This window comes from Sorex fumeus, unplaced genomic scaffold (genome assembly GCF_029834395.1).
Source record: "Sorex fumeus unplaced genomic scaffold, SorFum_2.1 ptg000078l, whole genome shotgun sequence".
Lineage (NCBI taxonomy): Eukaryota > Metazoa > Chordata > Mammalia > Eulipotyphla > Soricidae > Sorex > Sorex fumeus.
In genome coordinates, this window is record NW_026606135.1 from 4,612,064 (window position 1) to 4,636,126 (window position 24,063).

Genomic DNA, 24,063 nt, shown 5'->3' on the forward strand with positions numbered 1-24,063 from the left:
TGATTCTACTAAAGAGAAGCAGCACACACACACACACACACACACACACACACACACACACACACAAAGCATGACCCACTGCCTTTTTCCTTATTTCTCTCATCTTGATGTATCTCCACCTACTCCTGAAATTTCATTCACTGCTGAACCTCCATGAACAGACTTGAAGTTTCACATGATCTATCGCGTTTTTCAAACCCAAATAGTAGAGAGTACCCTCTCCCACCCAACTACCTTCAGAGGTGTTAGCCCAGGCCCAGCCCTAGCAGCAAGCCCTCATGTCAGTGTCTCAGCAGTTCCAGGTCTCCCAGGGCTATGAATATGCTTTTGATGTTAATTTATGAATGAATCGTGTCCAGTGAGTTAAATGCTTCTGGTCCCTTCCCAAGTATCCCCATACTTCCCCAAACAAGTTACAAGTGTTCATTCCTCCAGAAGTCCAGTTCAACATCAGTGGGTGCTTTATTTCAGTTGAGGGGAATAGAGGGAAAAGGGATAATACAGGGGTAAGGAATATGCCTTGCATGTGGTTGATCGCAGTTTGATCATCACCACTACATGGACTACTAAGCACCACGAGGTGCTACTCTGGAGGCCCCTCAGGACCATCTTGATGATCCACAGCACTGCAGGGCCTGGGAATAATCAGGCCCCAGGTCTCTTGAGAACCACATAAGAGATCTTCCTCCATATAAAAAAAGGAAAAGGAGAATAAGGAAGAGAGGGTGGTGGCTAGTATTCTCCAGGAATGTGTAGGGATAAATAAGGTAAAGAGGGGTGTCCCCTTGAGCAGTATTCAAAAATTCTTTAATGACTTATATAATGGATGCATCATCTGTCACATTTACCGCAACAATCCATGTACCCATATCTTTTGTAACCATAATGTTTACATTTGTATGAGACAGACAAAATGATTTAAAACAATGAACTCTCTCTCTCCCCCTCTCTCTCTTTCTCTTTCTTTCCTTTTTGTCATTGTGGTTTTTAGTACAGATACTGAAAAATTATCATGCTTATCCCTTTACTACTTTCAACACTCGGTTCTTGTCCAGAGTGATAATTTCTAACTATTATTGTCATATTGGTGAGAGAGAGAGAGAGGAAGAGAAAGAGAGTGAGAAAGAAGAAATGTGCCTGCCATAGAGGCAGGTGGGTAGTGGGTGGGAGGAAAACTGGGGCTATTGGTGGTGGGAAATGTACACTGGTGAAGGGACAGATGCTGGAACATTGTATGATGGAACATTGTATGACTGAAACCCAATCATGAACAACTTTGTAACTGTGTATCTCACTGTGATTTGAAAAAAAAAGTCAATGAAACTAAAACAAAATAAAGGGATGAATCATATAGCACATCAGGTAATGATAAGTGCAATAAACAAAGCAGATGGAGGTTTAAGAATAGAAATCTCAGACTGGACAATGACGAAGTCCTAGCAAGGCAGCAGTATTCAAATTCAGACGTGAGCAAGAGGGGAAAACAAGGGAAGAGCAGAGCAAGGGCACAGAGGCTGAGGAGACAAGGCAGTATTCTGGCTGAAGCCTGAGTGACAGTGCAGCCTGGGGTTCGTAGGAGGAGAGGAGAGGGGCTTGGTCCCTGCAAACCAGGGCCTCACCATAATGACATTGAATATGGTGGGAAGAATTGGAGGAAAGTTTAAATGATATACTTTAGCTTCAGTGCCAAGAACAGACTATAGTAAGTTAGAGGCATAAATAAGCCAGAAAAAAGGTAAGGAAGACTCTGCAGTCACTCAGGTAAGAACTGAAGGGACACTGGATCAGAGATAGTGGTAGCAAAGAAGTTATGAAGTGTCAGATTGTGGATATGCTCAAAGGAGTATTATGGATAGCCATAATAGTGGTGGGGTTTGTTGACCAATCAATCATGGGGGTTTGAGGATCAGACAAAGGATTTACATTTGGAAAGTTGAAAAGTAAGATGGCAAGTATCACAGGTATAAACTGCTCTGGTATGTGGTGTTGCTATCAAGAGATCGTTCTGGACATGTTGATTGTGAGACACTGATCAGATATATGAGAGTCATGTAGACCAAGTATATAGGAATCTGGGAATCAGACTCATAATCCAGTGGATATATGGGAGAGCCCAGGTGAACTGTAAATTTAGAATACTGAAGCTTAAGACTAAAACCAGATTTAGTAAGAGAATTAGTGCCCACGGAAATAAAATTTATTCTGGAGTGGCTGGAGAGAAATAACACAGCAGGGAAGGAGATTTCCTTGAACATGGCCAACCCAGGCTCAATCTGTATCACCACAAATGGTTTCCTGCGCCCCACCAGTAATAATACCTGAACACAGAGTCAGGAACAAGGCCTGAGTACAGCCAGGTATGTACCAAAAACCAAAACTAAATAAAACAATAAAAGAATCATTCTAGATGGGACAACCTTATAACAGTTAAAGACAGGGGAAGAGTCAACAAAAGAGATTGAGAAGTTGCAGCCAAAAAGGTAGGAGGGACTGCGGATGTGGGAGATGTCATAAAAGCAGGTCAAGTGTTGCAAAAGGGAGTTGTCAGCTGTGTTGCTGATCCAATGTTGGTAGGCCAAGGAACTGAGACATGATCATTGAACTTTGTAATATGGGGGTCATGGAGAGTTTTTAATGAACCAATTGAAGACATCAGCAGCAGATACCCCCTATTGTGCTAGGCAATAGCCTTTTCAACTGCAGAGGAAGTCCCCGAGTATGCTGTCCAGAAGACACTGGGCCACTGGAGGCAGGGAAGCTGTTTGCCAACTGGAATGGATATAGTTTAATAGTTTGGCAACAGTACAGCCCTGTTGTGCAGATCAACAGAATGATCCCATGTTATATGTAAATCATCTTGCCTGCATTTGGATTTCTCTACAATATTTTAGTGCAAGTGATAGAATGTCATTTCAAATGAACTGAGGCAAGAAAAGAAGATTCATTCCCTCAATACCAGAAGGCCCAGAATCTTGACAGTCTGTAGCTGTCTTAGTTCAATAAATCTGCACTGTGAGTACCTCTCCTTCTCAAAGTGAGAATGCCCCTGGACTTCCCCCATTCTCAGTTGACTTTGTCAGGGTCTCCTGGTGAAGCACTTAGAAACCCCACAATGTAAAGATTTGTGGAATTTTAGCAAGAATTTTAGAAAAAAAATGATTTCAGCAAACTCATATTTTCTATTTTAGAATTTTTCTTTCACCCCTTTCTCGTAGGCACTGGAATAGTTATTGTTGCTATGACCGGGGGTTATCTGGTCCTGGTTGTGACACTCAGTTTTAGCTGTAGTGCTTGGGAGTTAAACAGATATTCACTACTTAGTAACGATACTCTCTGAGGTTTCCACTTCTTCAGTTGTGGTGCTTCCATGCATGCTTGTTAGGAGTCTAATGCTTAGTTGAGGCACACACATTATGGCTGGGGTGTATGCCAGGGGCCACTGTGGTGCTCATGCATGTGCCCATCAGTGATTGCGCACCCTGACCTTGGCCCTTGCACATCGTTTTTTAGCTGCTATATTTGTGGCAGTCTCACTCCATTGGGTGGTGCTGACACACACCTGACTGCAATGCGGTCAGAAATTGCTTGTAACACCAGGGATAGGCAGACAGCAGGACAGCCAGGCTTGAACAACAGAGCTGTCAGCATTGCACAGAGTGCCTTTGGGATGCTGGGCATTTGAACACGAGCCCATAAGCTTGCAAGGCCGGTGCTCTCAGAAGCCACTGTGCTATTCCTCCAGACACCCAGAACTGAGGCTTATTTGTCCAGATTCATTTAGTGCCAACATCCACCATGTGCTTTCATTGGCCTGATCAGGGTGAGGTGCTCACCCACCTTCTGGGCTCATTTGAAAGCACTACATAGTGCTCTGGGGAAATGTGTATGGATGCTTGTGGAAGGCAGGCTTTGACAAAATGAGAAAGCAACGAAGAAAAATCCAGACCCCAGGTTCAGAGACCACCAAAAAGCCTAGGGGTATTCTAAGACTGTGCAGCAACAGACACCCAGTGCTGTGAGATCAAACTGGCTGGAGTTCATTGTAGGTTCTCTCTAAGCTGGAAATCCTTTGCTTACTTTTAGAACCACTCTGTATGTATTTTGAGCATGCTTATGGAACAGTTAGTAAAAAACATGTGACAGTCTCTGCTCTCAGCCCCACTGTGTCTTTCCTTTCAGCTCTCCAGTCAATCAAACATAAATGTGTTTTCAGAAATTTCAGGGTGAGAAGGTGAAGGCAGTCCAAAACTTTGGAAGACTTGGCTGCCATTGCCACAGGCCTGGAATAAACCTGACCATGCCCCATTAGATGATCAAGGGCAATGCCCAGGGGTAAAAGGAGTTTTACAAAAAGCCTAATTGCTTGTTGGATACTCTATTGAACACAGCTTCTTATTTCTGAACAATGTGTGAAGTTCATTCTGTGGCACATCAACTGTGCCCACATGGTTGGCTGATGCTATTGTTTTCACGTATTTCAACTCTCAGTTTTTATTGATAAAGTTGGTCTCTCTGGAGAGAAACCTGAATGACTAGGTTCTGTAGTTTTACCTGGAATTACAGTAGCTATAGAGTTAAGGGCTTGGATTTCAAATGTAAAATACAGAGATCAGAAGAACCTGAGACCCTTAACCTGTATGCTGTCATGATACAAAACCAGACTATCCTGAAGATGATATGGTAGCATAATCAGTCATTCAAGAATCTGAATACATACAGGGGTTTACGATAACAACCAGCTCTAGCCCCTGGACTGATAGACAGCCTGACTATCAGAAAGCTCCTTGATTTTCATACATGTAGATTCTGCTGAGGTGGGAGGAAGACAGGCCAGATGAAGAGAAAGAATAGATGAAGTCAGTGGGAAATGGCAGCTCTGAGCAAGTACATTTGAAGCAACACTCCTTACCACTTACCATTTATCTGAACCCTTCCAAAAAGTTTTTGAAACAATTTCAAAATTAAATACAGAGTTCAACAGTTTTTTAAAAATTATCCCCAAATTCCATGACTTTGGGAGAAAAAAAAAAGTAGATGTGATTAGGTACCTGGAGCGAATTCATTAGTTTAATTGTGCTGAAAAAACAATAGTGGTCATTTTGGATTACATCATTTTCCAGTGACAGATAACAAGAAACAGAGTTTTGTAAAGCTGTGTGTGTGTGTGTTTGTGTGTGTGTGTGTGTGTGTGTGCGTTTTTATTCCTTCTGGAACCTACTCACTCTTGGCACTGAATCTTATATCTTTCCTTGTTGAAAGGATGGTAGGTACTGAAGTGGGCAATTCCCCTTTTTTATAAAATATGAGAAACAACGCTAGAGGAATCATTTTCTATATTGATTCTTTGGAAAAATGGTGGTCTAACATCTGGACCTGTTTCCACACATGTTTCTTTGGGACACTAGCATGATCTGGCTCCTTTGTACTCTTTCCCAGTGATCTCACTTCATAGAGTAATCTCAGGGTTGAGAACACAGACAAGGAGGCTGAGCTGCCTTTTTGCTCTCAGATGAGCTGTGGGTAACCTCTCAGACCAACAGATTGGTCTCTTGCACGGACAAATTGCCTTGCCATTGAGGTATAAGTATCTCTAGACTAGAGGGTGCTATTGGATCTGAGGCAGACTGCCCCTGAGGACTTGGTTTGGTTGGGGGATGTTTGTGATTTCTGAATTCTTCTCTGTTGTACATGGGCCATTTCAATATTAAGAGTGATACTCACTTTTGGCAGAGTTCTCTAGCTGATCATTGTTATTAGTTTCCTTGATGGATTATCTTTGAAATGTCATGAAAGGCAATGTCCTTAGAAAACCTACCATGAGAAGCTATGAATTCCCCTAAAGAGATGATCTTCTATGATAATCACTTATACCCCCAGAGTCAACCCTGCTACTGTCATGGAGGCTATAATTTCTCCTCCCCACTCCAGCTTTCCTTCTATCCTGCTGACCAAAGAGCAACATGGTTAACTGGGAAGCTAAGCATCTGCCATGTACTGATCTTGAATGAAGAAAACTGCAGCTCCATCACTGATTATACAATTGTGGTCCTGGGGCCGCTTGGTAAAGTAGTAATGGGAAGGCAATTTTATGAAAGCCATGCACTCAGACTGCAGGATTGGGAACATAACTGCTGGAATTAGTGTGAGATGAGCAACCTGGTGGAATAGCTGATGCCTCAACATTTAGATTTTTACAAGGTTGGTTCCATAAGCCACAAGAAGCAGAGAGCAGTAGCTGCATCAAGTTCGGCCTGGTTATGCTTTGACCTTGGCTTCAGACCCCCTAAGTTTCTCTACTTCTCTTACTTCATGAGGTTCATGCCTAGTCTTAGCTTTTCTTTGCTGGCGCCTCAGAACCCATTTCTAGGCAGAAGCCTAACTTTAGTTCCACTCACTGAACCAAGTCTGATCTTTTGGTCCTCCCAGTTCTACCCAGTCACATTTTTCTAGCAGTCAGATGACAGGGATATGAAACACAGAACCATGAAAAGAATAACTCTAGTTTCAAACTCTGTCTCCCACAACGGTTGTAAATTGTATCCAGCCACCTGCAGAGAATCTGGATATATGGATGGATGGATTCTCTTTTCATTATTGTGGCTTCTTTCTTAGGAATTTTCAAGGACAAGCTCAGGAATAAATTCTCGTAGATTAGTTAGTGAACTGAGGAAAGTACTCCTGTTCCTAAAATGCCTCAGTTCTTAGAGGTGGTTGTAGAACTTCAAGCTTAAATTAGAACTTGGCAGGTATACAAGGATCAATCATTGCTTACCCTGGACTGTAAGGTTGTTTTCATTTTTTTTTATTCAAAAATCACTATAAGTTGTCAGAAATCTTAAAAATAATACAAAGAGGCCCCATGCAGCCTTTACTTAATATCCATAATGATTATATCTCATAGGTATTGAATAATTTTAGATCTATAAAATTGGCATGGATAACAGCATATGTACACAAATCTTTGTCATTTTTATCACTAATAGATTCATATTACCATCACCACTATTAATATACATAATTTTTTAAAATGCTACAAACATCTTATTTGCTACCACTTTATGGTCATACCCTCCCATCCTTCCTCATCCTTAACCCTTCTCAATTGATCTATTTTTCATCTCATCATTTTGCCAGAGAATGTCCTATAAATAAAATTAAAGAATAGGTGACCTATGGAGCAGCCTGTTTTCTTCTCTCTCTCTCTAGCTTGAAATATGTCATTTGCTTAGAATGTTAAAATCTTTTATTAAGATTTCCGAATTGTTTCACATTTTCCTTGTCATTGTACATATCAGCATTCATTTAACTACTTGCCTATTCAGGAATATTTGGTTGTTTTTAGTATGGGATCATTACCAACAGAATAATCACTGTCACTGTCACTGTCACTGTCCTCCCGTTGTTCATCGATTTTCTCAAGTGGGCCCAGTAACATCTCCATTGTGAGACTTTGTTGTTACTGTGTTTGGCATATCAAATACGTCACGGGGAGCTTGCCAGGCTTTGCCATGTGGGCAAGATACTCTAGGTAGCTTCCCAGGCTCTCCGAGAAGGGCGGAGGAATCGAACTCTGGTAGGACATGTTGGCTGCATGCAAGGCGAACACCCTACCTACTGTGCTATTGCTCCAGCCCAACAGAATAATATTTTTGTTTAAAACAATTATTAAAATATTAAGCTATATGTTTGTTATTTTTTGTCATACATTTGTTTTGTTTTATGTTCTACCTGTGCATTATTGAAAAATTTTTCTATTATGATTGATTTATCCATACATCAAAGAGACTTTTTGTCAATAGAATCTTTGAATTTATTTTCTTGAATGAATTTTATGTTTAAATTTTAGTTTTTTTAGGTACTGCATCATAGAGACATGATATTACAGGCAAAGAGTGTCAAGAGTTTACCAGTTAGAGTGAAGTCTAGAAGCCATCAGCATTTTGCGTTTTACTTTATTACTGATTTATTTATTTTCTTGTAGGTTTCCATAGTGTATTTTAAATATTTTATTAATTTAAAAAATTTTATTGAGATACTTTTGGTTTTCAGCACTGCTGGTAGTGGTGTAGTGTTGAAATTTAGCATTTTGCATTTTAAAGTCTTTGACAGTCTATAGTACATATCTATCATTTTATTGAATATTAATATATAACTAGAATATAAAAGTAAATACAGGTTAGAAGATAACTCAATAAAATGGAGTTTGTGGTATACTTTGCACAAGGCCCTGTGTTCAATTTCTAGCACCTCATGACCACCCCTTCCTCTCCCCATGCCCAGCTCTATAGCCCAAAACCTCTACTTGTGGTCCAAGTGGCCTCAGCACTCTCAGCAGAAATAATACCACACATTGTCCTGGACCTCTAGGCCTTGAGCAACACTACAGAACCTCTATTTATCCCCTCCCAACTATTTCCCAACGTCATTTTCACACAATAAAATGATCTAAAGCAAAAAAGGAGTTCAAGATAATTTAAGATGAAAATTAGTGGCTTGACAAACCATTGGAGAGCCTGTCTTCCAGAATGCTCCCTTTGCTTTCTTCTCCCAGCTGATGGATCTTCTTCTTCAGAATTATTTATTCTTGTTGGCCAATTTTGTCTTTATTTTTATGCTGTAAAATATCCTAGAGAGTTGCCGGATGCATCCTGGGGATAGAGACAAGAGACTAAGGCAGTTACTCTAGGACTTTAAGGCAAAACCCAGCAAGAGTAGAAGTCCCAAAGAGGTGATTAGGTTATGTTCCTGGTTTTCTGGGAGAGTGATAACTGGATTGGTATAAAACGGGTTTTCTTTCTGTTAAAGGAAAGACAATTCCCATAAGCTTCCTATCAGGTATTTCAGACATACTTCAATTAATGCAATCTCTGGAAAGGTGATTGTATTTTAGAGTATAAAGGACTATCAGTATCTAATCTATCCTTGACAGAAAAATGAAACCAAGTAGATGGCTCCTTGGTCTTTGCTGCCTCTCTCCAGTATTTGCTGCCTTCTACTGCTAGAGTTTTCTAATTAATGAATTGTCTGACATTAGTATACTTCGTGGCAAATCAAAGCCCGTTGCCCATTTCTTTCTCAATATTGGTGAAGTTAAAGACTATTTTGATGCTATCCTAGTACATGACTATGAGAATAAAATCATCAGGGCAAAGTGATAATGCAGCAGGAAGGGAGCCTTCCTTGCATGGTCTTGATCTGGTTTTGATCCCAGTCACCACATACGGTTTCCCAAGTCCTGTAAGGAGTCATTCCTGAGCACCATCGAGTATGGCCCCAAACCCAACAAAACAAACAAAAAAATTAAAAAACCCATCAGAGATAAGTCACCTAGATCAAAGTGAGCAAATACATGTTATCTAGTATGCCAGCCACTCAGTAGGCCACAAATCCAGGAGAGAGTTGCTGAAAGATTTCAAGGATCAAACATAGCAAGAGTGGGTCCTATGATGGAGATTAGGAGGGAGTTGAGGGGTTAACTCACGGTTGTTTTCATAACTTGTTCTTTGTGGGACCACTAGGAAGGAAGCATAAGTCCTAAGAAAGTGTCTTAAGGGTAAATGAAAGGAAATGGGCCGGTAACTAGCTACCACCCTCTCTTTGGATCATGAGCCCCCACACGGATGCTGTTTCTCTTGGATCAGAGATGAGTAGCTTCAATACAGGATGACTTACCTTAGGGATACGCTCAAGACTCAACATACTAGGGCTGGCTTCTAAGCCTAAGGCATGCCATCTCATCCTGTGTCTAAGCATGACCGATCCATTCATCTGTGGAACGGCTTTTAACACATCATTTTTGACTAAAAATGAAGAAAAACATGGAAAGGATGATAGCCAGTGCTGGCAAGGAGGTAGTGAAAGGGGCTTGCTAATATATAACTAGTTGACTTTTTTTTTACATGTGTGTAAACATTTTAAGCTAGTTGATAGCTTGTATAAAAATTATTTTTTTAAAGCACAAGTGTTAACACAATATTTGCTATCATGAAATACTTTTTAAAAAATCTTAATCATGCATCTAGGGGCTAGAGAGATAGCACAGCGGGTAGGGTGTTTGCCTTGCACGCAGCCTACCCAGGTTCGATTCCCAGCATTCCATATGGTCCCCTGAGCACTGCCAGGAGTGACTCCTGAGTGCAGAGCCAGGAGTAACCCCTGTGCATTGCCAGGTGTGACCTCCTCCCAAAAAAGCAAAAAAAAAAATTTTAATCATGCATCTTAATAGTTTTCATCACAAAACTATTTCCAGTAGTGAAAAATTATAAACAACTGAAGTGCCCTGAAGTAACTTATAGTAACGTGTATCCAGGTTTAACTATCTTGCTGCTGTTTTAAATTGTATTTGTTAAGATTATGTATGTAACAATATGTACTTCAAAGCCAAATAAAATAAGGTGAATGTTACAATTTCAATCAAAAATATATATATTCCCAGAAATATAATTATCAAGGAATGTACAGCACTGTAGAATGGGGGTAGCGCTGTAGCACTGTACTCCTGTTGTTCATCGATTTGCTGGAGCGGGCACCAGTAACGTCTCGTTGTGAGACTTGTTGTTACTGTTCTTGGCATATTGAATATCCCACGGGGAGCTTGCCAGGCTCTTCCGTGCAGGCAGAATACTCTCGGTAGCTTGCCAGGCTCTCTGAGAGGGACAAAAGAATCAAACCCAGGTCAGCCGCGTGCAAGACAAACGCCCTACCCGCTGTGCTATCACTCCAGCCCTGAATGTGGGTACTAAGTTATTATATTTAAGGTCACACTGTGGTTTTGCTACTTTTATACTAAAAAATAATAAGGAAAATTGAAATGGCAAATTAAAATTTATGATTTCAGAGGTCTTAGAAGTTATTATAGCTAAGAATTACAAAAGAAAAGAGCAAAGAAATATTTTCTTGGCTTTGTGATATAAAATAAACAAACTTGTCCCACTGAACTATTTCAAGAACCTCAGTACTTCTTATTAGTCACCATAAAAACACAAGAAAATCTTCACTAAAAATAAAAGATATTTCTCAAAAATGAAATCAGGAATCTTCCTTGATAGTTTTATTTAAGGTTAAAAAAAATATGTGAATGATGATGGTACAGAGGCCAGAGGAAATTCTCAGTTCTATTATTTCTGTCAAAAAGTTTACAGAACACTTCTGTACATAGTGTTTTAGCTTTGACAGGCAAGTATAGGCTCTTGCTTTTAGAGAGAACTAGTTTATACCGAGCACTTCCTCTCTGGATTAGCTGCTCTAACTGCATCTCAACCTGGGACTGAATTTGGTACTTTTCCTGCTTTACAAAGGAGTTTTAAAAAAGCTAAGTTAGACACCATGAGGTACAGTTGTAGACTTACAAATTTTGTGCTTGGGTTTCAATTATACAATGATCAAATAAAAAATAAATTAAAAAAAAAAAAAGCTAAGTTGCCCAGGGAGATGATAGAAAGAAGCAGAGCTGCACTGGACATGGATCTGTTCAACTCCATAATTTTTTGCTTATTTGTTTTTCAGCCACACTCAGAAGTGCTCAGGGGTTACTCCTGGTTCTGCAATCGGGGATTACTCCTGGTGGGATTTGGGGACCATATGGCCTATGTCAGGGATCAAACTGTGGTTGGCCACAAGCAAGGCAAACATCCTACCTGCTGTACTGTCACTCTGGCCCCCAACTCCATACGTTTATTTACTTTTATTTGTGTAGGTGAATAGTGCACAGCTCTCTACACTGATTTTCTAACTCCCTCACACAGTGATACTCCACCCTGTCTTCATTTAACAGGTATTTCCTAGAGGTTGCCCCCCCCCCCAAAAGCTAAACTATCTCCCATAGGAAACATTCCCTGCACCTCATAGAGAGGTATTTCTCTACCGACTATACCAACCCACACCTGCTCACCCTCCCAAGATAGGAGAGTGATTTCATTTATTCACGGTCAGTCAAGATGTTTGCTATTTATCTAGAAAGTTCCTAGGACAAATTATGCGAGCTCAGGTAAGAGAAAAATTCAGTAGTTATCCTTGCATATCTAGAGGGGATTAGTCCCAAGGCTCCCTATGAATACCAAAATTTATGACTATACAAATTCCTTATATAAGATACAGAGTATTTTCATATAACCTAAGCAAATCCTTCTGTATACTTAAAAATCACACATATTTCTTATAATACCTAACACTATATAAATTATTATAATACTATAATATTATTTTGGGAAAATGACTAGAAGTCAGACATCACAATCATAGGTCTAACGGCATAGGTGTTTACCACCCAAGTTTGGTGGTATCCATCGATGTGGACCTTCATACTGAGGACTAACTGTTCTGCTTTGAGAACAAATACCAAAATGCATCAAATACATAATGATAATATCTGCCCATATCTCTGGTACCCAGTGCCAAGATCAAAAGTCCATCTGTCTTCTTACCAATCCATACTTTCAGATTCCCAAGATTTAAAGCCTGGACCCACAGCATGTTCAGGGAATAAGGTTCTCATTTGGGAGCTGATTATTTTCAAATGTGAGATAAAGACATTAAAAGTGTGCTGTAGTTTTTGATACCTGGTTTGTGAACTGTAGGAAAAAGAGATTTGGGACAGAAGTGAGATTGTGTCTATCATTGTGGATAGGTACATGGAAAGAAGAGAGTTCTTGAGTGACAAGGCACTGAAAGCCTATTAGTCAATAAAATCAGAAGCTGAGAAGATAAGGGAAAGGTATTTTATAGACCTGGCTGGAAGAGCTATTGAAATATCAGGGAATACTAAAAAAGGACTTCTTTTATTAAAATATAATTTTCTGTGTGTTTAACTCATCTGCCCTCCCAACTCCTCTTCCCTTCCTACTATAGAATTAGGGCCCCAGGTCACCTCCAGTCTTCTTGGGATTCCTTGGCCAGGGAGTTGGGTGAGATCAAATTAGAGAAGATGGGCTTTTTTGGTGCTGGCCCGGCCATGTTCTTGATTTTGGTTATCTTTTCTCGGGCCAGTTGGCATTTTCTGAGGCAAGGTCCACATAGATCTTTTTCTTCCACCAGATATAACTTATCCAATCTCTTGATGTTATCTATAAACTCCTCTGCTTCATCAGTCTTGGGAAAAGGGTTTCTCTTTATGTTGAGCTTTTTAAGCTTGGGGAGTTTGGAGATGCTCTGTGGGATGGCACTTAGCAGGTTGTCATGAAGTCCCACCTCATGGAGCTCCTTCAGAGCACCCAGTGTGGTAGGCACGCTGTCTAGATGGTTCAAGCCCAGATTCACTGTACGGATATTCTTGAGTTGATTGAGCTCCACAGGAAGTCCATTGGTGGTCAGTCTGTTATTGCTGACATTCAGGTAGAGCAGAGTTGTCATCTGGCCAATGCTATCCGGAAGCTTGTCGATGTAGTTGCTGTGCAGGTCTAGCCATCGCAGGTTCTGGAACTTGGAGATCTGATCAGGGATCTTCCTAATCAAGTTCCGGCTAAGATCGAGCTCGTCCACATCAGTTAATCTCAGAATACACTTGGGGAAGGTGGTAATTCCCATTTTGCTTAGGTCAAGGCGTTTTTTCCCATCAAATGTGATTTTGATACAATTCTTTGCCACACTGAGTGTTATCTTCTTGCCCTTGGCGGGCTTTCCTGTACTCTTGACCATGGTGTTTCAGTAGGAGAGTGTGTCTCTGATGAATGTTGTGTGGACCGGTTGGTAATTGGAGGAAAATAGAAAATGAGACTGCTAGAAAAGAGCCTATGAGAAGAAAAACATGTAGTTAGAAAATGACACGAAAATAGTGGATTATAATAAACTCAAAGTCAAAGGCAATAAAACAGCAAAGCAAAAATTAAAACTTCTCAAATCTTAATGAAACATTTTACCACAGAAGTTATATGGTCGATAAACAAGTGCACAAAATTGTTTAGCATCCTTAGTCAATAGGCAGAATGGAAGTGAAATTCATAATCAAATGCTATCACTGTTTATTAGAATGTCAAAAATAAAAGGCAAACGCTGGGGGCTTGAGGGAAAGAATCTACATTCGAAGAAGCTTCTGTGTGAGGATTTGGGAAGTGGAGGAGGACGAGAAGAGCACAGAGACATTAGCAGCGCCTCCCCCCTCGTTCTTTAATTTGTTCCTTTTTCACCTGTCGGCTGATCCCGAGAGTGTCAAGTCCCTGCGCTACTCATCTAGCTGGCAGTTTGGGAGAGGTATCAATGCTGCGTGCTTATTAAGGCTTGGTGGTTGGTTCCTGCAAGAGTGGGGAATGACCATGGCTTGGAGGCCAGCCGCACATGCTAGGGGAAAAGGCAGCTCAAATAGAGAAGGGAGCACCAAATAAAGGGTGTTGGGAGGATCCTCCCAGGATTGATCATTGTATAACTGAAACCCAAGCACAAAAATTTGTAAGTCTACAACTGTACCTCATGGTGTTTCACTAATAAAAATTTTTTTAAAAAAGAAATAAAATTTAGTGGGGAAACATATCAATATCTATATCTAAAAAAAAGAGTGGGGAGTGATATGAAGTCTTGACTTTTGAATGAAGCTCATGGTTTGAGGATTGGTGAAGAGGAATCCTGAGGCCTGAGTGAGTACAGCAAGTAGGGCATTTGTCTTACACCTCCAAGAGTGGCCCCCCAAAATAAAATAAAAAGAATAATCTTTCAGTTACACACTTCACTCATCTGTTCCTAAATGTAACCCCATATGTTGTTCCTAAGGCATTTCATGGAAGAAAGTTCTTGGAAATATAAAAATTGCGGGTGGGGACCAAAAAAAAAAAAAAAGAGGATGGATAGTGGTGATGGGTGTGCAGTAGCAAAACAGGTGTACTTAAGGGCACTGAATTGTGCTTTTATAAGTAGTTAAAAGGATCGCTTTTGTTACATGTATTTTTACCACAATAAAAATTGGAATTTGAAGAAAAATAAACAAAGAAATAAATAAGGCAAAATTAAACATAAAAAACAGAGAACAAAGTGTAGTGGGAATGTGGAACACCTAGAGCTTTCACATGTTGCTGTTAAGACTTCAATTGCCCCTTCCTTCCTTCCTTCCTTCCTTCCTTCCTTCCTTCCTTCCTTCCTTCCTTCCTCCCTCCCTCCCCTCCCCTCCCCTCCCCTCCCCTCTCCTCTCCTCTCCTCTCCTCTCCTCTCCATCTCTTCTCATTCTTGCCTTCTCTTTTTTCTTTTTATCCTCCTCCTTCATCTCCCTCCCCTTCTCTTCCATCTTTTCTTTCTTTCTTTCCTTTCTTTCTTTCTTTCTTTCTTTCTTTCTTTCTTTCTTTCTTTCTTTCCTTCTCTCTTTCTTTCTTTCTTTCTTTCTTTCTCTCTCTCACCCCTCGCTCCCTCCTTTCTTCTTTCTTTCTTTCTTTCTTTCTTTCTTTCTTTCTTTCTTTCTTTCTTTCTTTCTTTCTTTCTTTCTTTCTCTCTCTCACCCCTCCCTCCCTCCTTTCTTCTTTCTTTCTTTCTTTCTTTCTTTCTTTCTTTCTTTCTTTCTTTCTTATTTCTTTCTCTCTCTTCCTCTCTCTTCTCTCTTCTCTCTTCTCTCTTCTCTTTCTCTCTATTTCTCTTCCTTTCTCCCTTCCTTTCTCCCTTCCTTCCTTCCTTCCTTCCTTCCCTCCTTCCTTCCTTCCTTCCTTCCCTCCTTCCTTCCTTCCTTCCCTCCTTCCTTCCTTCCTTCCTTCCTTCCTTCCTTCCTTCCTTCCTTTCTTCCTTTATTTCTCTCTTTCTTCCTTACTTCCATTTATCTCTCCCTCCCTCCATAATTCTTTCTTATTCTCTCATGCCTTTAAGAGACAGCCATATGTTTAGGACTGTTCCCCTAAATGGAGCAGAAGATTGCTGTATATCCTGTTAAATTCTGCTGTTAGGATGAAGCACAGCAGGCAGGCAAAGGACAAAAGACAAAGGGTTTCAATTTCAAACCAACCATATTCATATCACATGACCCATCATTTCCCCAACAACAAAAATTTACTTTAAAAAATCTCAAAACTTACTCTTACATAAAAACTGTCACATCTGTTTATAGTTTTTCTATCCATCATTGAAATTGCAAACCATTTAAAAATAGTACAAATGTCTCTTACTCGGTGGATAAAGAAATGTTAGCATATCATAATATACTATTAATCTCAGGGGGGTGAATCTATTGGTATGAGATAACTTGAATTAATCATAAAAGCATTTGGCTGAATCAAAAAAAGTTAAATTCAAAAGTCTAAATAATAAATGATTCCACTGAGATGATATTCTGGAAGAGTTGCAACTGTAGATATAGTAAACAAATGGGTAGGATTCAGGGATTAAGAGTGGGAAACTGACTACGAAGGGAAATTTGAAGTATATGAAATGCTGACCAAACTCTCTCCTGACCATATGAGTTTGTGACATCCTGGATAAGAAGGGGTGCTTCAGCAGACTGGAGATCTAGCCAACTGGGCTCAACTGAGACTGCTCCCCACGTCCCCCACTGCCATGACAAGAAACCCTTGAACTCTTATGAATGATGGGGATGAAGCAGCATGGAGCTCTCTACAGAGCCCTTTATTAAGGCGCCTCTCTCCACAGGCCTTTTGGCTCTAAGCCTACTCATTAATCACCTGCAAGGCAAAGTAGGGGCTGGCTGGGATGGTGCACTTCACTTCCTCCCCAGTGAGTCTAGATCCTGAGAAGGTCCAGGTCAGACTAAAGCTGATCAGCCCCACCCACTTCAAACTTCTTCTCAGGGCCGCCGTACTTGATCAAGACCCTTGGTCTTGTTTACAGAGGTCAGGCATGATGTTGTTAAGGGTCCATCCTGACACCCTCTACCTTCTCCTCAGCAACTTGATGGCACTGGAAACAGAAAAATGCCAGATCCCTCAGATATCACATTTCTTATTCAAGTTTGTGTGGCCAGCATGCTATGCAGGCCTTCCTGTTGAGTAGGAAGTTAAGAGTTGACAAAAGAAGTATTAAATACATGGTCTTTTGGTATGTAAAAAAATAGGTTAGATGATATCGTATCACTGATTTCTATAATTCTCAGTTGTCTGAGTAGGACCAATGCAAACAGGGAAGCTAGAAAGCATAGAGAGACATGTAGACAGGTTAATTGATTAATAGATAGGTAAATAAACTGATGGTTGGGTAGTCACATAACATATTTCATTCTTACGTGAACAAATTGGAAGCTGCTAAAATATTGTCTTTTTTCTTGTGCATAGGTTTGTATGCTTTGGAAAAACTGAACCATTTGGTTTGATTTTAATTTCTAATTAATGTTTTTATCTAGTCATTGTGAATCACACAGCATGGTGGGACACCCCATGGATATCTGAATTAAAAGTGTAATGGCAACCAATAATTTAATGCCATTAAAATACTTGCAAGCATTTTTAGTGGTAAGATTGTTTTTATCAGTATAACAATAGGATTTTGTTTGGGGCTTTACATCCATGTATCTTGTTATTTTTAAGTAAAAATGGCTGTATTTCTGACATCAGAGAATGTCTTGCTAATGTGATCTCAGAGTAGTTACTTCACTCTTTTGAATGGATACATTGAGATAGGATAGATATATGGTAGAATAGAAATTCCCAAAGTGTCCTCCTCTTCATGTCAATATTTGAGGTTAACTCCATGAACGCTTCATGCCAGCTGGCGAAGAAATATTTCCTGCTTGTGGGCAGGAAATATTTTTATGCAGAATATATTTATAAATATTCTTATGCAGAGTAATATAAACTTCCCTTCACAAAAGTGATGCATCAAAGGCCATTGAATTTATTTTCTTTCCTGACCCTCATGTCATTATTCACTGGACATGTAACAGATTGACACTACCTCTTTGATGACTTAGAAGATGGTTCCAAATCGTTCCCTGAACTCTTCACTCTTTCCCAAAATGACATTTTCATATGATAAGTCATCTGGATATGTGGGCATTTATTGTGAGCTGTGTGTCGACTGTTAGGAGAAAGAAATGCTCTCTGTCCAGTGCCCACTCTGGGCCAGGAACTGAACTCTGCTACTTAGCTGATAAGATAAACAATTATGGTCTCTGCTATGATAATGCACTTCGAAGTGTTATCTATATTTTAAAGTAGAGACTCATTGGGATAAGTATAAGCTTAAGATGTTTCCCCGTCCCCTAAACTGTTCTCAGTTGTGTTGTGACAAGCGCCACTCCTGTCAGAATGACATATTTCTAGAAAGGGGACAGACTCAAGTCAGAAAGCTCACCACAACAGCTTCTAATTCTGGGAGGATGTGATAGGAGACAGTGAGCAGGAGAAAGACACAGATCACAGGTCTTACAGAGATCCTATGGTTCGGGGTGATTTTCTCACTTCAACTTTGAAAATTGTCCAGAGTTGCTCACCACCATCCCATCAGGTGACAGGAATTGTGAAGTCATGCTTCTGGCCCTTTCCTTTCTCTCTGCCCTCTAGAGCAGACATGTAAAGTGCCAATCTTATTTTTTTTATGTGAGTGAAGAGAGGCTCACAGAAGAAAGAAACTTATTCCAAAGGCTCACACAAACCATACAGAATACAACCAAAGACACATATTACTGTGCCTGATATTTCCACTGAACAATATTTCTTCTACCCCCCCACCCCAGTTGTCCTTTCTCTAGCAGTGAGAAATACCTCATTCTTGGTGACACATTGCTGGTAGCATTGTCTCCAAGGAAAAGGCTTTCTGTAACCCAGGGCAACAGGCCTATAGGGCCCTTCCACAACAGACAATTGAAGCTACTCAATTCCCATGTTGCCCAAAGGATCGCTGTCCTTTAGGGCATCTATGGGCTCTCTGCTGATGGATGCACAGGTGTCACAGAGTCTTTGAACTTTGAATGACCAACACTGGCTTGGGCCCATTCTGATTCCTCAGTAGTCCACACAACTGACAACTCAAAGGCAAAGGGATTTCCACTAAAGTTGCTAGAGATAGGCCAGAGTAATAGTACAGCAAGTAACATGCTTGCCTTGCATGCAACTGACCTGGGTTCTATCTCCGGCATCACATATGGTCCCCAGGCATCACTAGGAGTGATTTCTGAGAGCAGAGCCAGGAGCAACCCCTGAGCATCACTGGGTGTAGCCCCCAAACAAAGAAATAAATGAACATAGTTGCTAGACAGGGAGAATAAAATTCAGAAGCTTCACTGAATTTTTATAATATTTGAGGGGACATACCCAAAGGAGCTCAGGGAGCCAGACAGTTCCAGGGATCAATCTCAGGTTTGCCATATGCAAAACATGATTCTCTAGCCCTGTGAGTTATCTCTCAAACCCCAACTCACCCTCTGGAGAGAACTTCATATGCATGAAAATTATAGAATAAGCTATTTCAGTTTGGCCCATTTTTCTTTTCATCCACTGCCTGGGGCATCAATGTGTAGAGTACTTATTTCTATTGCCACATGTATACATGTGTGTGAATTGTATGAACTTGAAAGACCTTAGCACTAATGGAGAAATTTAGTTGTAAGAGTTTGGAGATACACAATAAAAGAGTGAGCGATGTATAGGATACTAACGTCACCAGTCATCAGAACTTTAATTAGATGTGTACCCACCAAGGGTGGGGGCAATGATGGAGACAGACATCCACTGTTTCTCAAGCCCTCCAGTCCCCACCCAGTGCTGCACTCTCTGCTTCAATTACTGGGACAGATATCTTTATCATCCAGTAGGCCCCCCGAATGTTCTCATGCTCACGCTGCAATTCTGGGTCCTCACCAGAGAAGTACCTCATCTGCAAGAGGGACTCTGATAGTTGTAGTGGCACTAGAGATTATCTGCAGGCCCCAAGAAGTTTGATTTTCACCATGTGTCTTCACTTCAAAATTTACCCCATGGCTAGACATGCTTCCATTGTTCCCCAGTGACATGCCTCCTCCATGGACTGATCCTCTAAGGCTTTCTCCACCCTTAGAGACACACCACTCCTTCCCCTTCACAAAGTCTCCTCCTGGCTGGCATTTCATTCACTCCTCCCAACTCTCCTTAGAATTGGGAATATTCTTCCTACCCAAAGATAAGAGTGCTTGGAGGGGAGGGGTGAGGGAACAGCGTAATAGTACAGTGTTTCATCCAAGCTCATACAACTGGTTTTATTTCAGGGATTCTGGGTGGAACATTTGGAATGTAATTCCCAGGACATGAGTGGCCCCTCTTCCTTGCTTGTAAAGCAAGAAGCAGAATATCTATAGAAATCACAAGGTTCATTTCATTTGGCAGTTATCTGGTTAATTTCATCAATGCGGCACTAAGTATCTTACTGGGATATCACACACCTAGAGCTTTGTCTAACCCTATTATGACTGACTTCTCTAGGCTGAGCACCAGCATGGCTCCACATCAGTGTTTTCTGGGAAGCTCGTATTTCTCAAGCTGGTCCCTGTCCCCCTAAGACCCCCTCCTGGGCAGTGGATAATAAGAATTCAACTTTTATTTGGAGCAAAAGTTCCCTGGGGGTCACATGGTCCAATAACAAAAGATTATGATTTCTTATTGGTTTAATAGCATCTATTTTGTAATTCCGAATGTGCTCTGTTTTAATTGGATTTGTTAAAGGAACAGAAGGGAATAGGTGCCTTACAATTAAAATAAAATATTAGGATTATTAGTTTAACAAACCAGAAGCCCCCTGTTTATCCACCGACACATTCAAAACATATAAACCAACAACACATGGGAAGCAGCAAAGTCAAAAACAAAGAAGAACAGGCAGTGACGGCACCTTCCCACCCAGGATCATCATGCAACATGGCTAAGGTACTGCTGGAGCAAGACACACATGACCTAGGGCTTCTTCCTCACAGCCATCATCTCCTTTGCCTATGAGGGATAAATACCAATAAATATTGACCTTCAAACCTAAGGGAAGAGTGTTTCAATTCTCATGGCAGATGCCTAGCTACCCATTCCTATCCTAGCACCCCCAGTTTCCCGAGTCTCTGTGCATCTTTCTCCCCCTTCTGTAAAGAGGCCAGTGAGAGTAGCTGCATTTAAAGGCAGGGCTGAGGGTGATGGCAGGCATCAGAGGTTGTTGTGACTGTGGGGGTGCAGAAGAGTTGGTCATGGATAGGACATCCTAGTGCATCCACATCATAGCCAGGATTTCAGGTAGTGAGAACCTGATTAGGGGTTCCAGACAGAAACCTGACTTCCATGGCTTCCCTGGTCCCTGGGACTAGGCTTTTGGTTACTGATTTTCAACCTTTACACATCCGAGGACTGGAGCAATAGCACAGCAGAAGGGCATTTGCCTTACAAGCGGCCAACATGGCCGACCCGAGTTCGATTCCTCCGCCCCTCTCGGAGAGCCCGGCAAGCTACCAAGTTCGCCCACATGGCAGAGCCTGGCAAGCTACCCGTGACGTATTCAATATGGCAAACACAGTAACAACAAGTCTCATGATGGAGATGTTACTGGGCCCGCTCGAGCAAATCGATGAACAAAGGGAGGACCATGACCGTGACTCATCCAAGGACAGTTGAATATAAAAGACACAATTTATGAACTGTCACTGTCCTCCCGTTGTTCATTGATTTGCTCGAGCGGGCCCAGTAATGTCTCCATTGGAGACTTTGTTGTTACTGTGTTTGGCATATCGAATGCATCACAGGTAGCTTGCCAGGCTCTGCCGTGCGGGCGAGATACTCTCGGTAGCTTGCCGGGCTCTCCGAGAGGGGCAGAGGAATCGAACTAGGGTCGGTCATGTTGGCTGCATGCAAGGCAAATGCCCTACCGCTGTGCTATCGCTCCAGCCCAATTTATGAACTGCCAAGGTGAAAATAAAAAGCATTGTTTGTAATAAGAATATTTATCTCAATATTTATCATCATTTATTAGTGCTGCTACACAATCTAAGAATAATATATGGTATTTGTCAATAACTAAATTTTTTACTGACAGACAGAAAATTGTTGCAGGTGGAAAGTTCAAAACTCCCATTGCTCTAGGATACTTTATTGTACAGGATAAGGAGGCATCGTTTTATTGAGGCACAGAGCCCCTTGAACCACAGGGTGAGGGCAGTTCTATTCCTTGTCCCTGTGGTGTACACATTATTTCTGCACCACACCCCCATTTGGCCCTGGTGATAACCTATCGAGATGTGAACACAGTAGACACCAGTGTGACTGCTGCAGGAAGTGTCCCCCTTGATTCCACAAAAGGCTTTGCTGTAGGTTCCTTGAAGCGGGGGGGGGGTGGGGGGGGGGGCTTGAAAATTAACTCTCAGGGAAAAGCTGATCTTCCTATAGCCCTTGTGGTTCTTGTGGTGTGTGTGTGTGTGTGTGTGTGTGAGTGTGTGTGTGTGTGTGTGTGTGTTTTGGCAGGGCTGGTGTGAGGGTTTGAGCCCACCTGACAGTCTCAGGGGATTTTCTGGCTGTGTACAGGAGTGACCAGGGTAGTGCTCAGGGAACCATTTGTGGTGCTAGGGGTCGCAAGTCTCCCACATGCAAGACAAGCACCTTCTTTGTGTACTTTCTTTCCAAGTCCACCCATGGCCCTTCTACATTCATCCACTTGTTGCTTCATAGGTAATACATATTGAACAGCCATTGCAAATGAGTTGCTGTTTTATGTGACTCTCAGAATGCAGGGTTCATTCCTCTTTCAAACAGGAGATGACAAAACCAAATCACTGCCTCAGATAGTGATGAGTGCTAGAAGTAAAAGGAGTCTGGGTAAAAGAAATAAAGACAGATACTGGGCAACTGTGCTTCTCTGAAAAGTGACCAGGAAAGGCCTCCTTAAGCAGATTCTGAGCATAGATAGAAGGAATACTATTCTGGGAGATATGGAAGGGTGTCTCAGACAGAAAGACCTAAGCCAGAAGGAGAGAGAGGGAGGGAGAGAGGGAGGGAGGGAGGGAGGGAGAGAGAGAGAGAAAGAGAGAGAGAGAGAAAGGGGAACTAGAGGGATAAAGATGGACAGATGGAAAGAGACGAGGAGAGCAGGAGAACTGTATGACATTTGTATCAGCTGTTTCAGCTTTCTAGAAGGCTCTTCTCTTAGATATTTGCTTCTCTGACCTGGTTACTTTCTTCAAGGTTTTGGGTAAATGTTACGTTCTCAACCTCTCCCCAGTCTTCTGAGACCTCCATTATTGATGCCAACCAACACTCACCCACTCACCCACAGAGCCTCCTAATTAATTTCCCCCAGCAGACTCTAAATTCTTTAAGTCCAGTGCTCTTGTCTGGTCTACTGAAGGCATCCCAGTGCTGGTCACATAGTAGGTCCTTAATTCATTATTATTCAAATGGGGGGAGGGGACTTTAGGTGCTTGACAAGATCTGTCCCAGTTTCTGTGCCCTTAGAAATGGTCTTCTTTTTCAACTGTTTGAATTCTATGAAGTCACTCCCATAATCCTGTTTAAATTAGGTATAAGAGAAGAATTGTGTGTGCAAGAGAGTGTATTTGTGAATTTTTAGGTGTGTGAAATTGCATGTGTGAGATTGCATGTGTGTGCATGTGTGTATGAGGGAGAGTTTTAAAACTATTTCACATATTTGAGTCAAAGAGGGAAATAGAAAAAACATCCTGGACAAAGACAAGAGGAGAACACATAGATGAAGGCCTGGGCATGAATGGGCAAACCTGGCTCACATCTGGGCTTTTGTTTCCTTCTAACAAAGTATTATGCTAGGGATGGTTCCTCTCCTAGTCTTTTAGTTTCCTCAGGTAAAAGGGGCATGAGAGGCTTTAAATGGGCGGACCATGGTTAGCTCCGACAGTGGTTGAGAACCCAGTTTTCCTGACAGCTATTGCAGATGGTGGAAGACCTGAGCTGTGTCCTCACAAAGAATAGACATACATGTGGCAGGAAGTGGAGAGGTGTCTGTCCGAGGCAGCTTTCTGCTGTCCTGACCCCCTGCCTGCCTAGAAATGTTGGAGTCTTCTGGAGGAGTCAGCAGACTCAGGCAGCCATTCTTGCTTCCCTTCAGAGATGATTTCTGAGAGCCAAGCACAGATGGCAATGGTTTAAAGAAGCTCTTAGGTGCCAGTGCAGTGGCCCTTAGCAGAATGCATAAAGGAAAGGGGGGGGGGGATATTTGTTTAAACTGTGGCTAAACTCT

At 41.5% G+C, this 24,063-nt stretch overlaps 2 protein-coding genes and 1 non-coding gene across 3 annotated transcripts in view; 1 reads left to right on the top strand and 2 right to left on the bottom strand.

Annotated features, from left to right (window-relative positions):
* WDFY4 (WDFY family member 4) overlaps positions 1 to 24,063 on the top strand; it is a 249,490-nt gene that overhangs the window by 165,871 nt on the left and 59,556 nt on the right. The gene's annotated exons all lie outside the window — the stretch shown is intronic.
* LRRC18 (leucine rich repeat containing 18) lies at positions 12,862 to 13,632 on the bottom strand. Its single transcript, XM_056130429.1, has one exon. The coding sequence runs from the start codon at positions 13,630 to 13,632 to the stop codon at positions 12,862 to 12,864; it is 771 nt and encodes a 256-aa protein (XP_055986404.1).
* LOC130038706 (small Cajal body-specific RNA 11) lies at positions 15,750 to 15,885 on the bottom strand. The gene has a single exon (XR_008794770.1). It is a non-coding gene; the product is annotated as a small Cajal body-specific RNA 11 (non-coding RNA).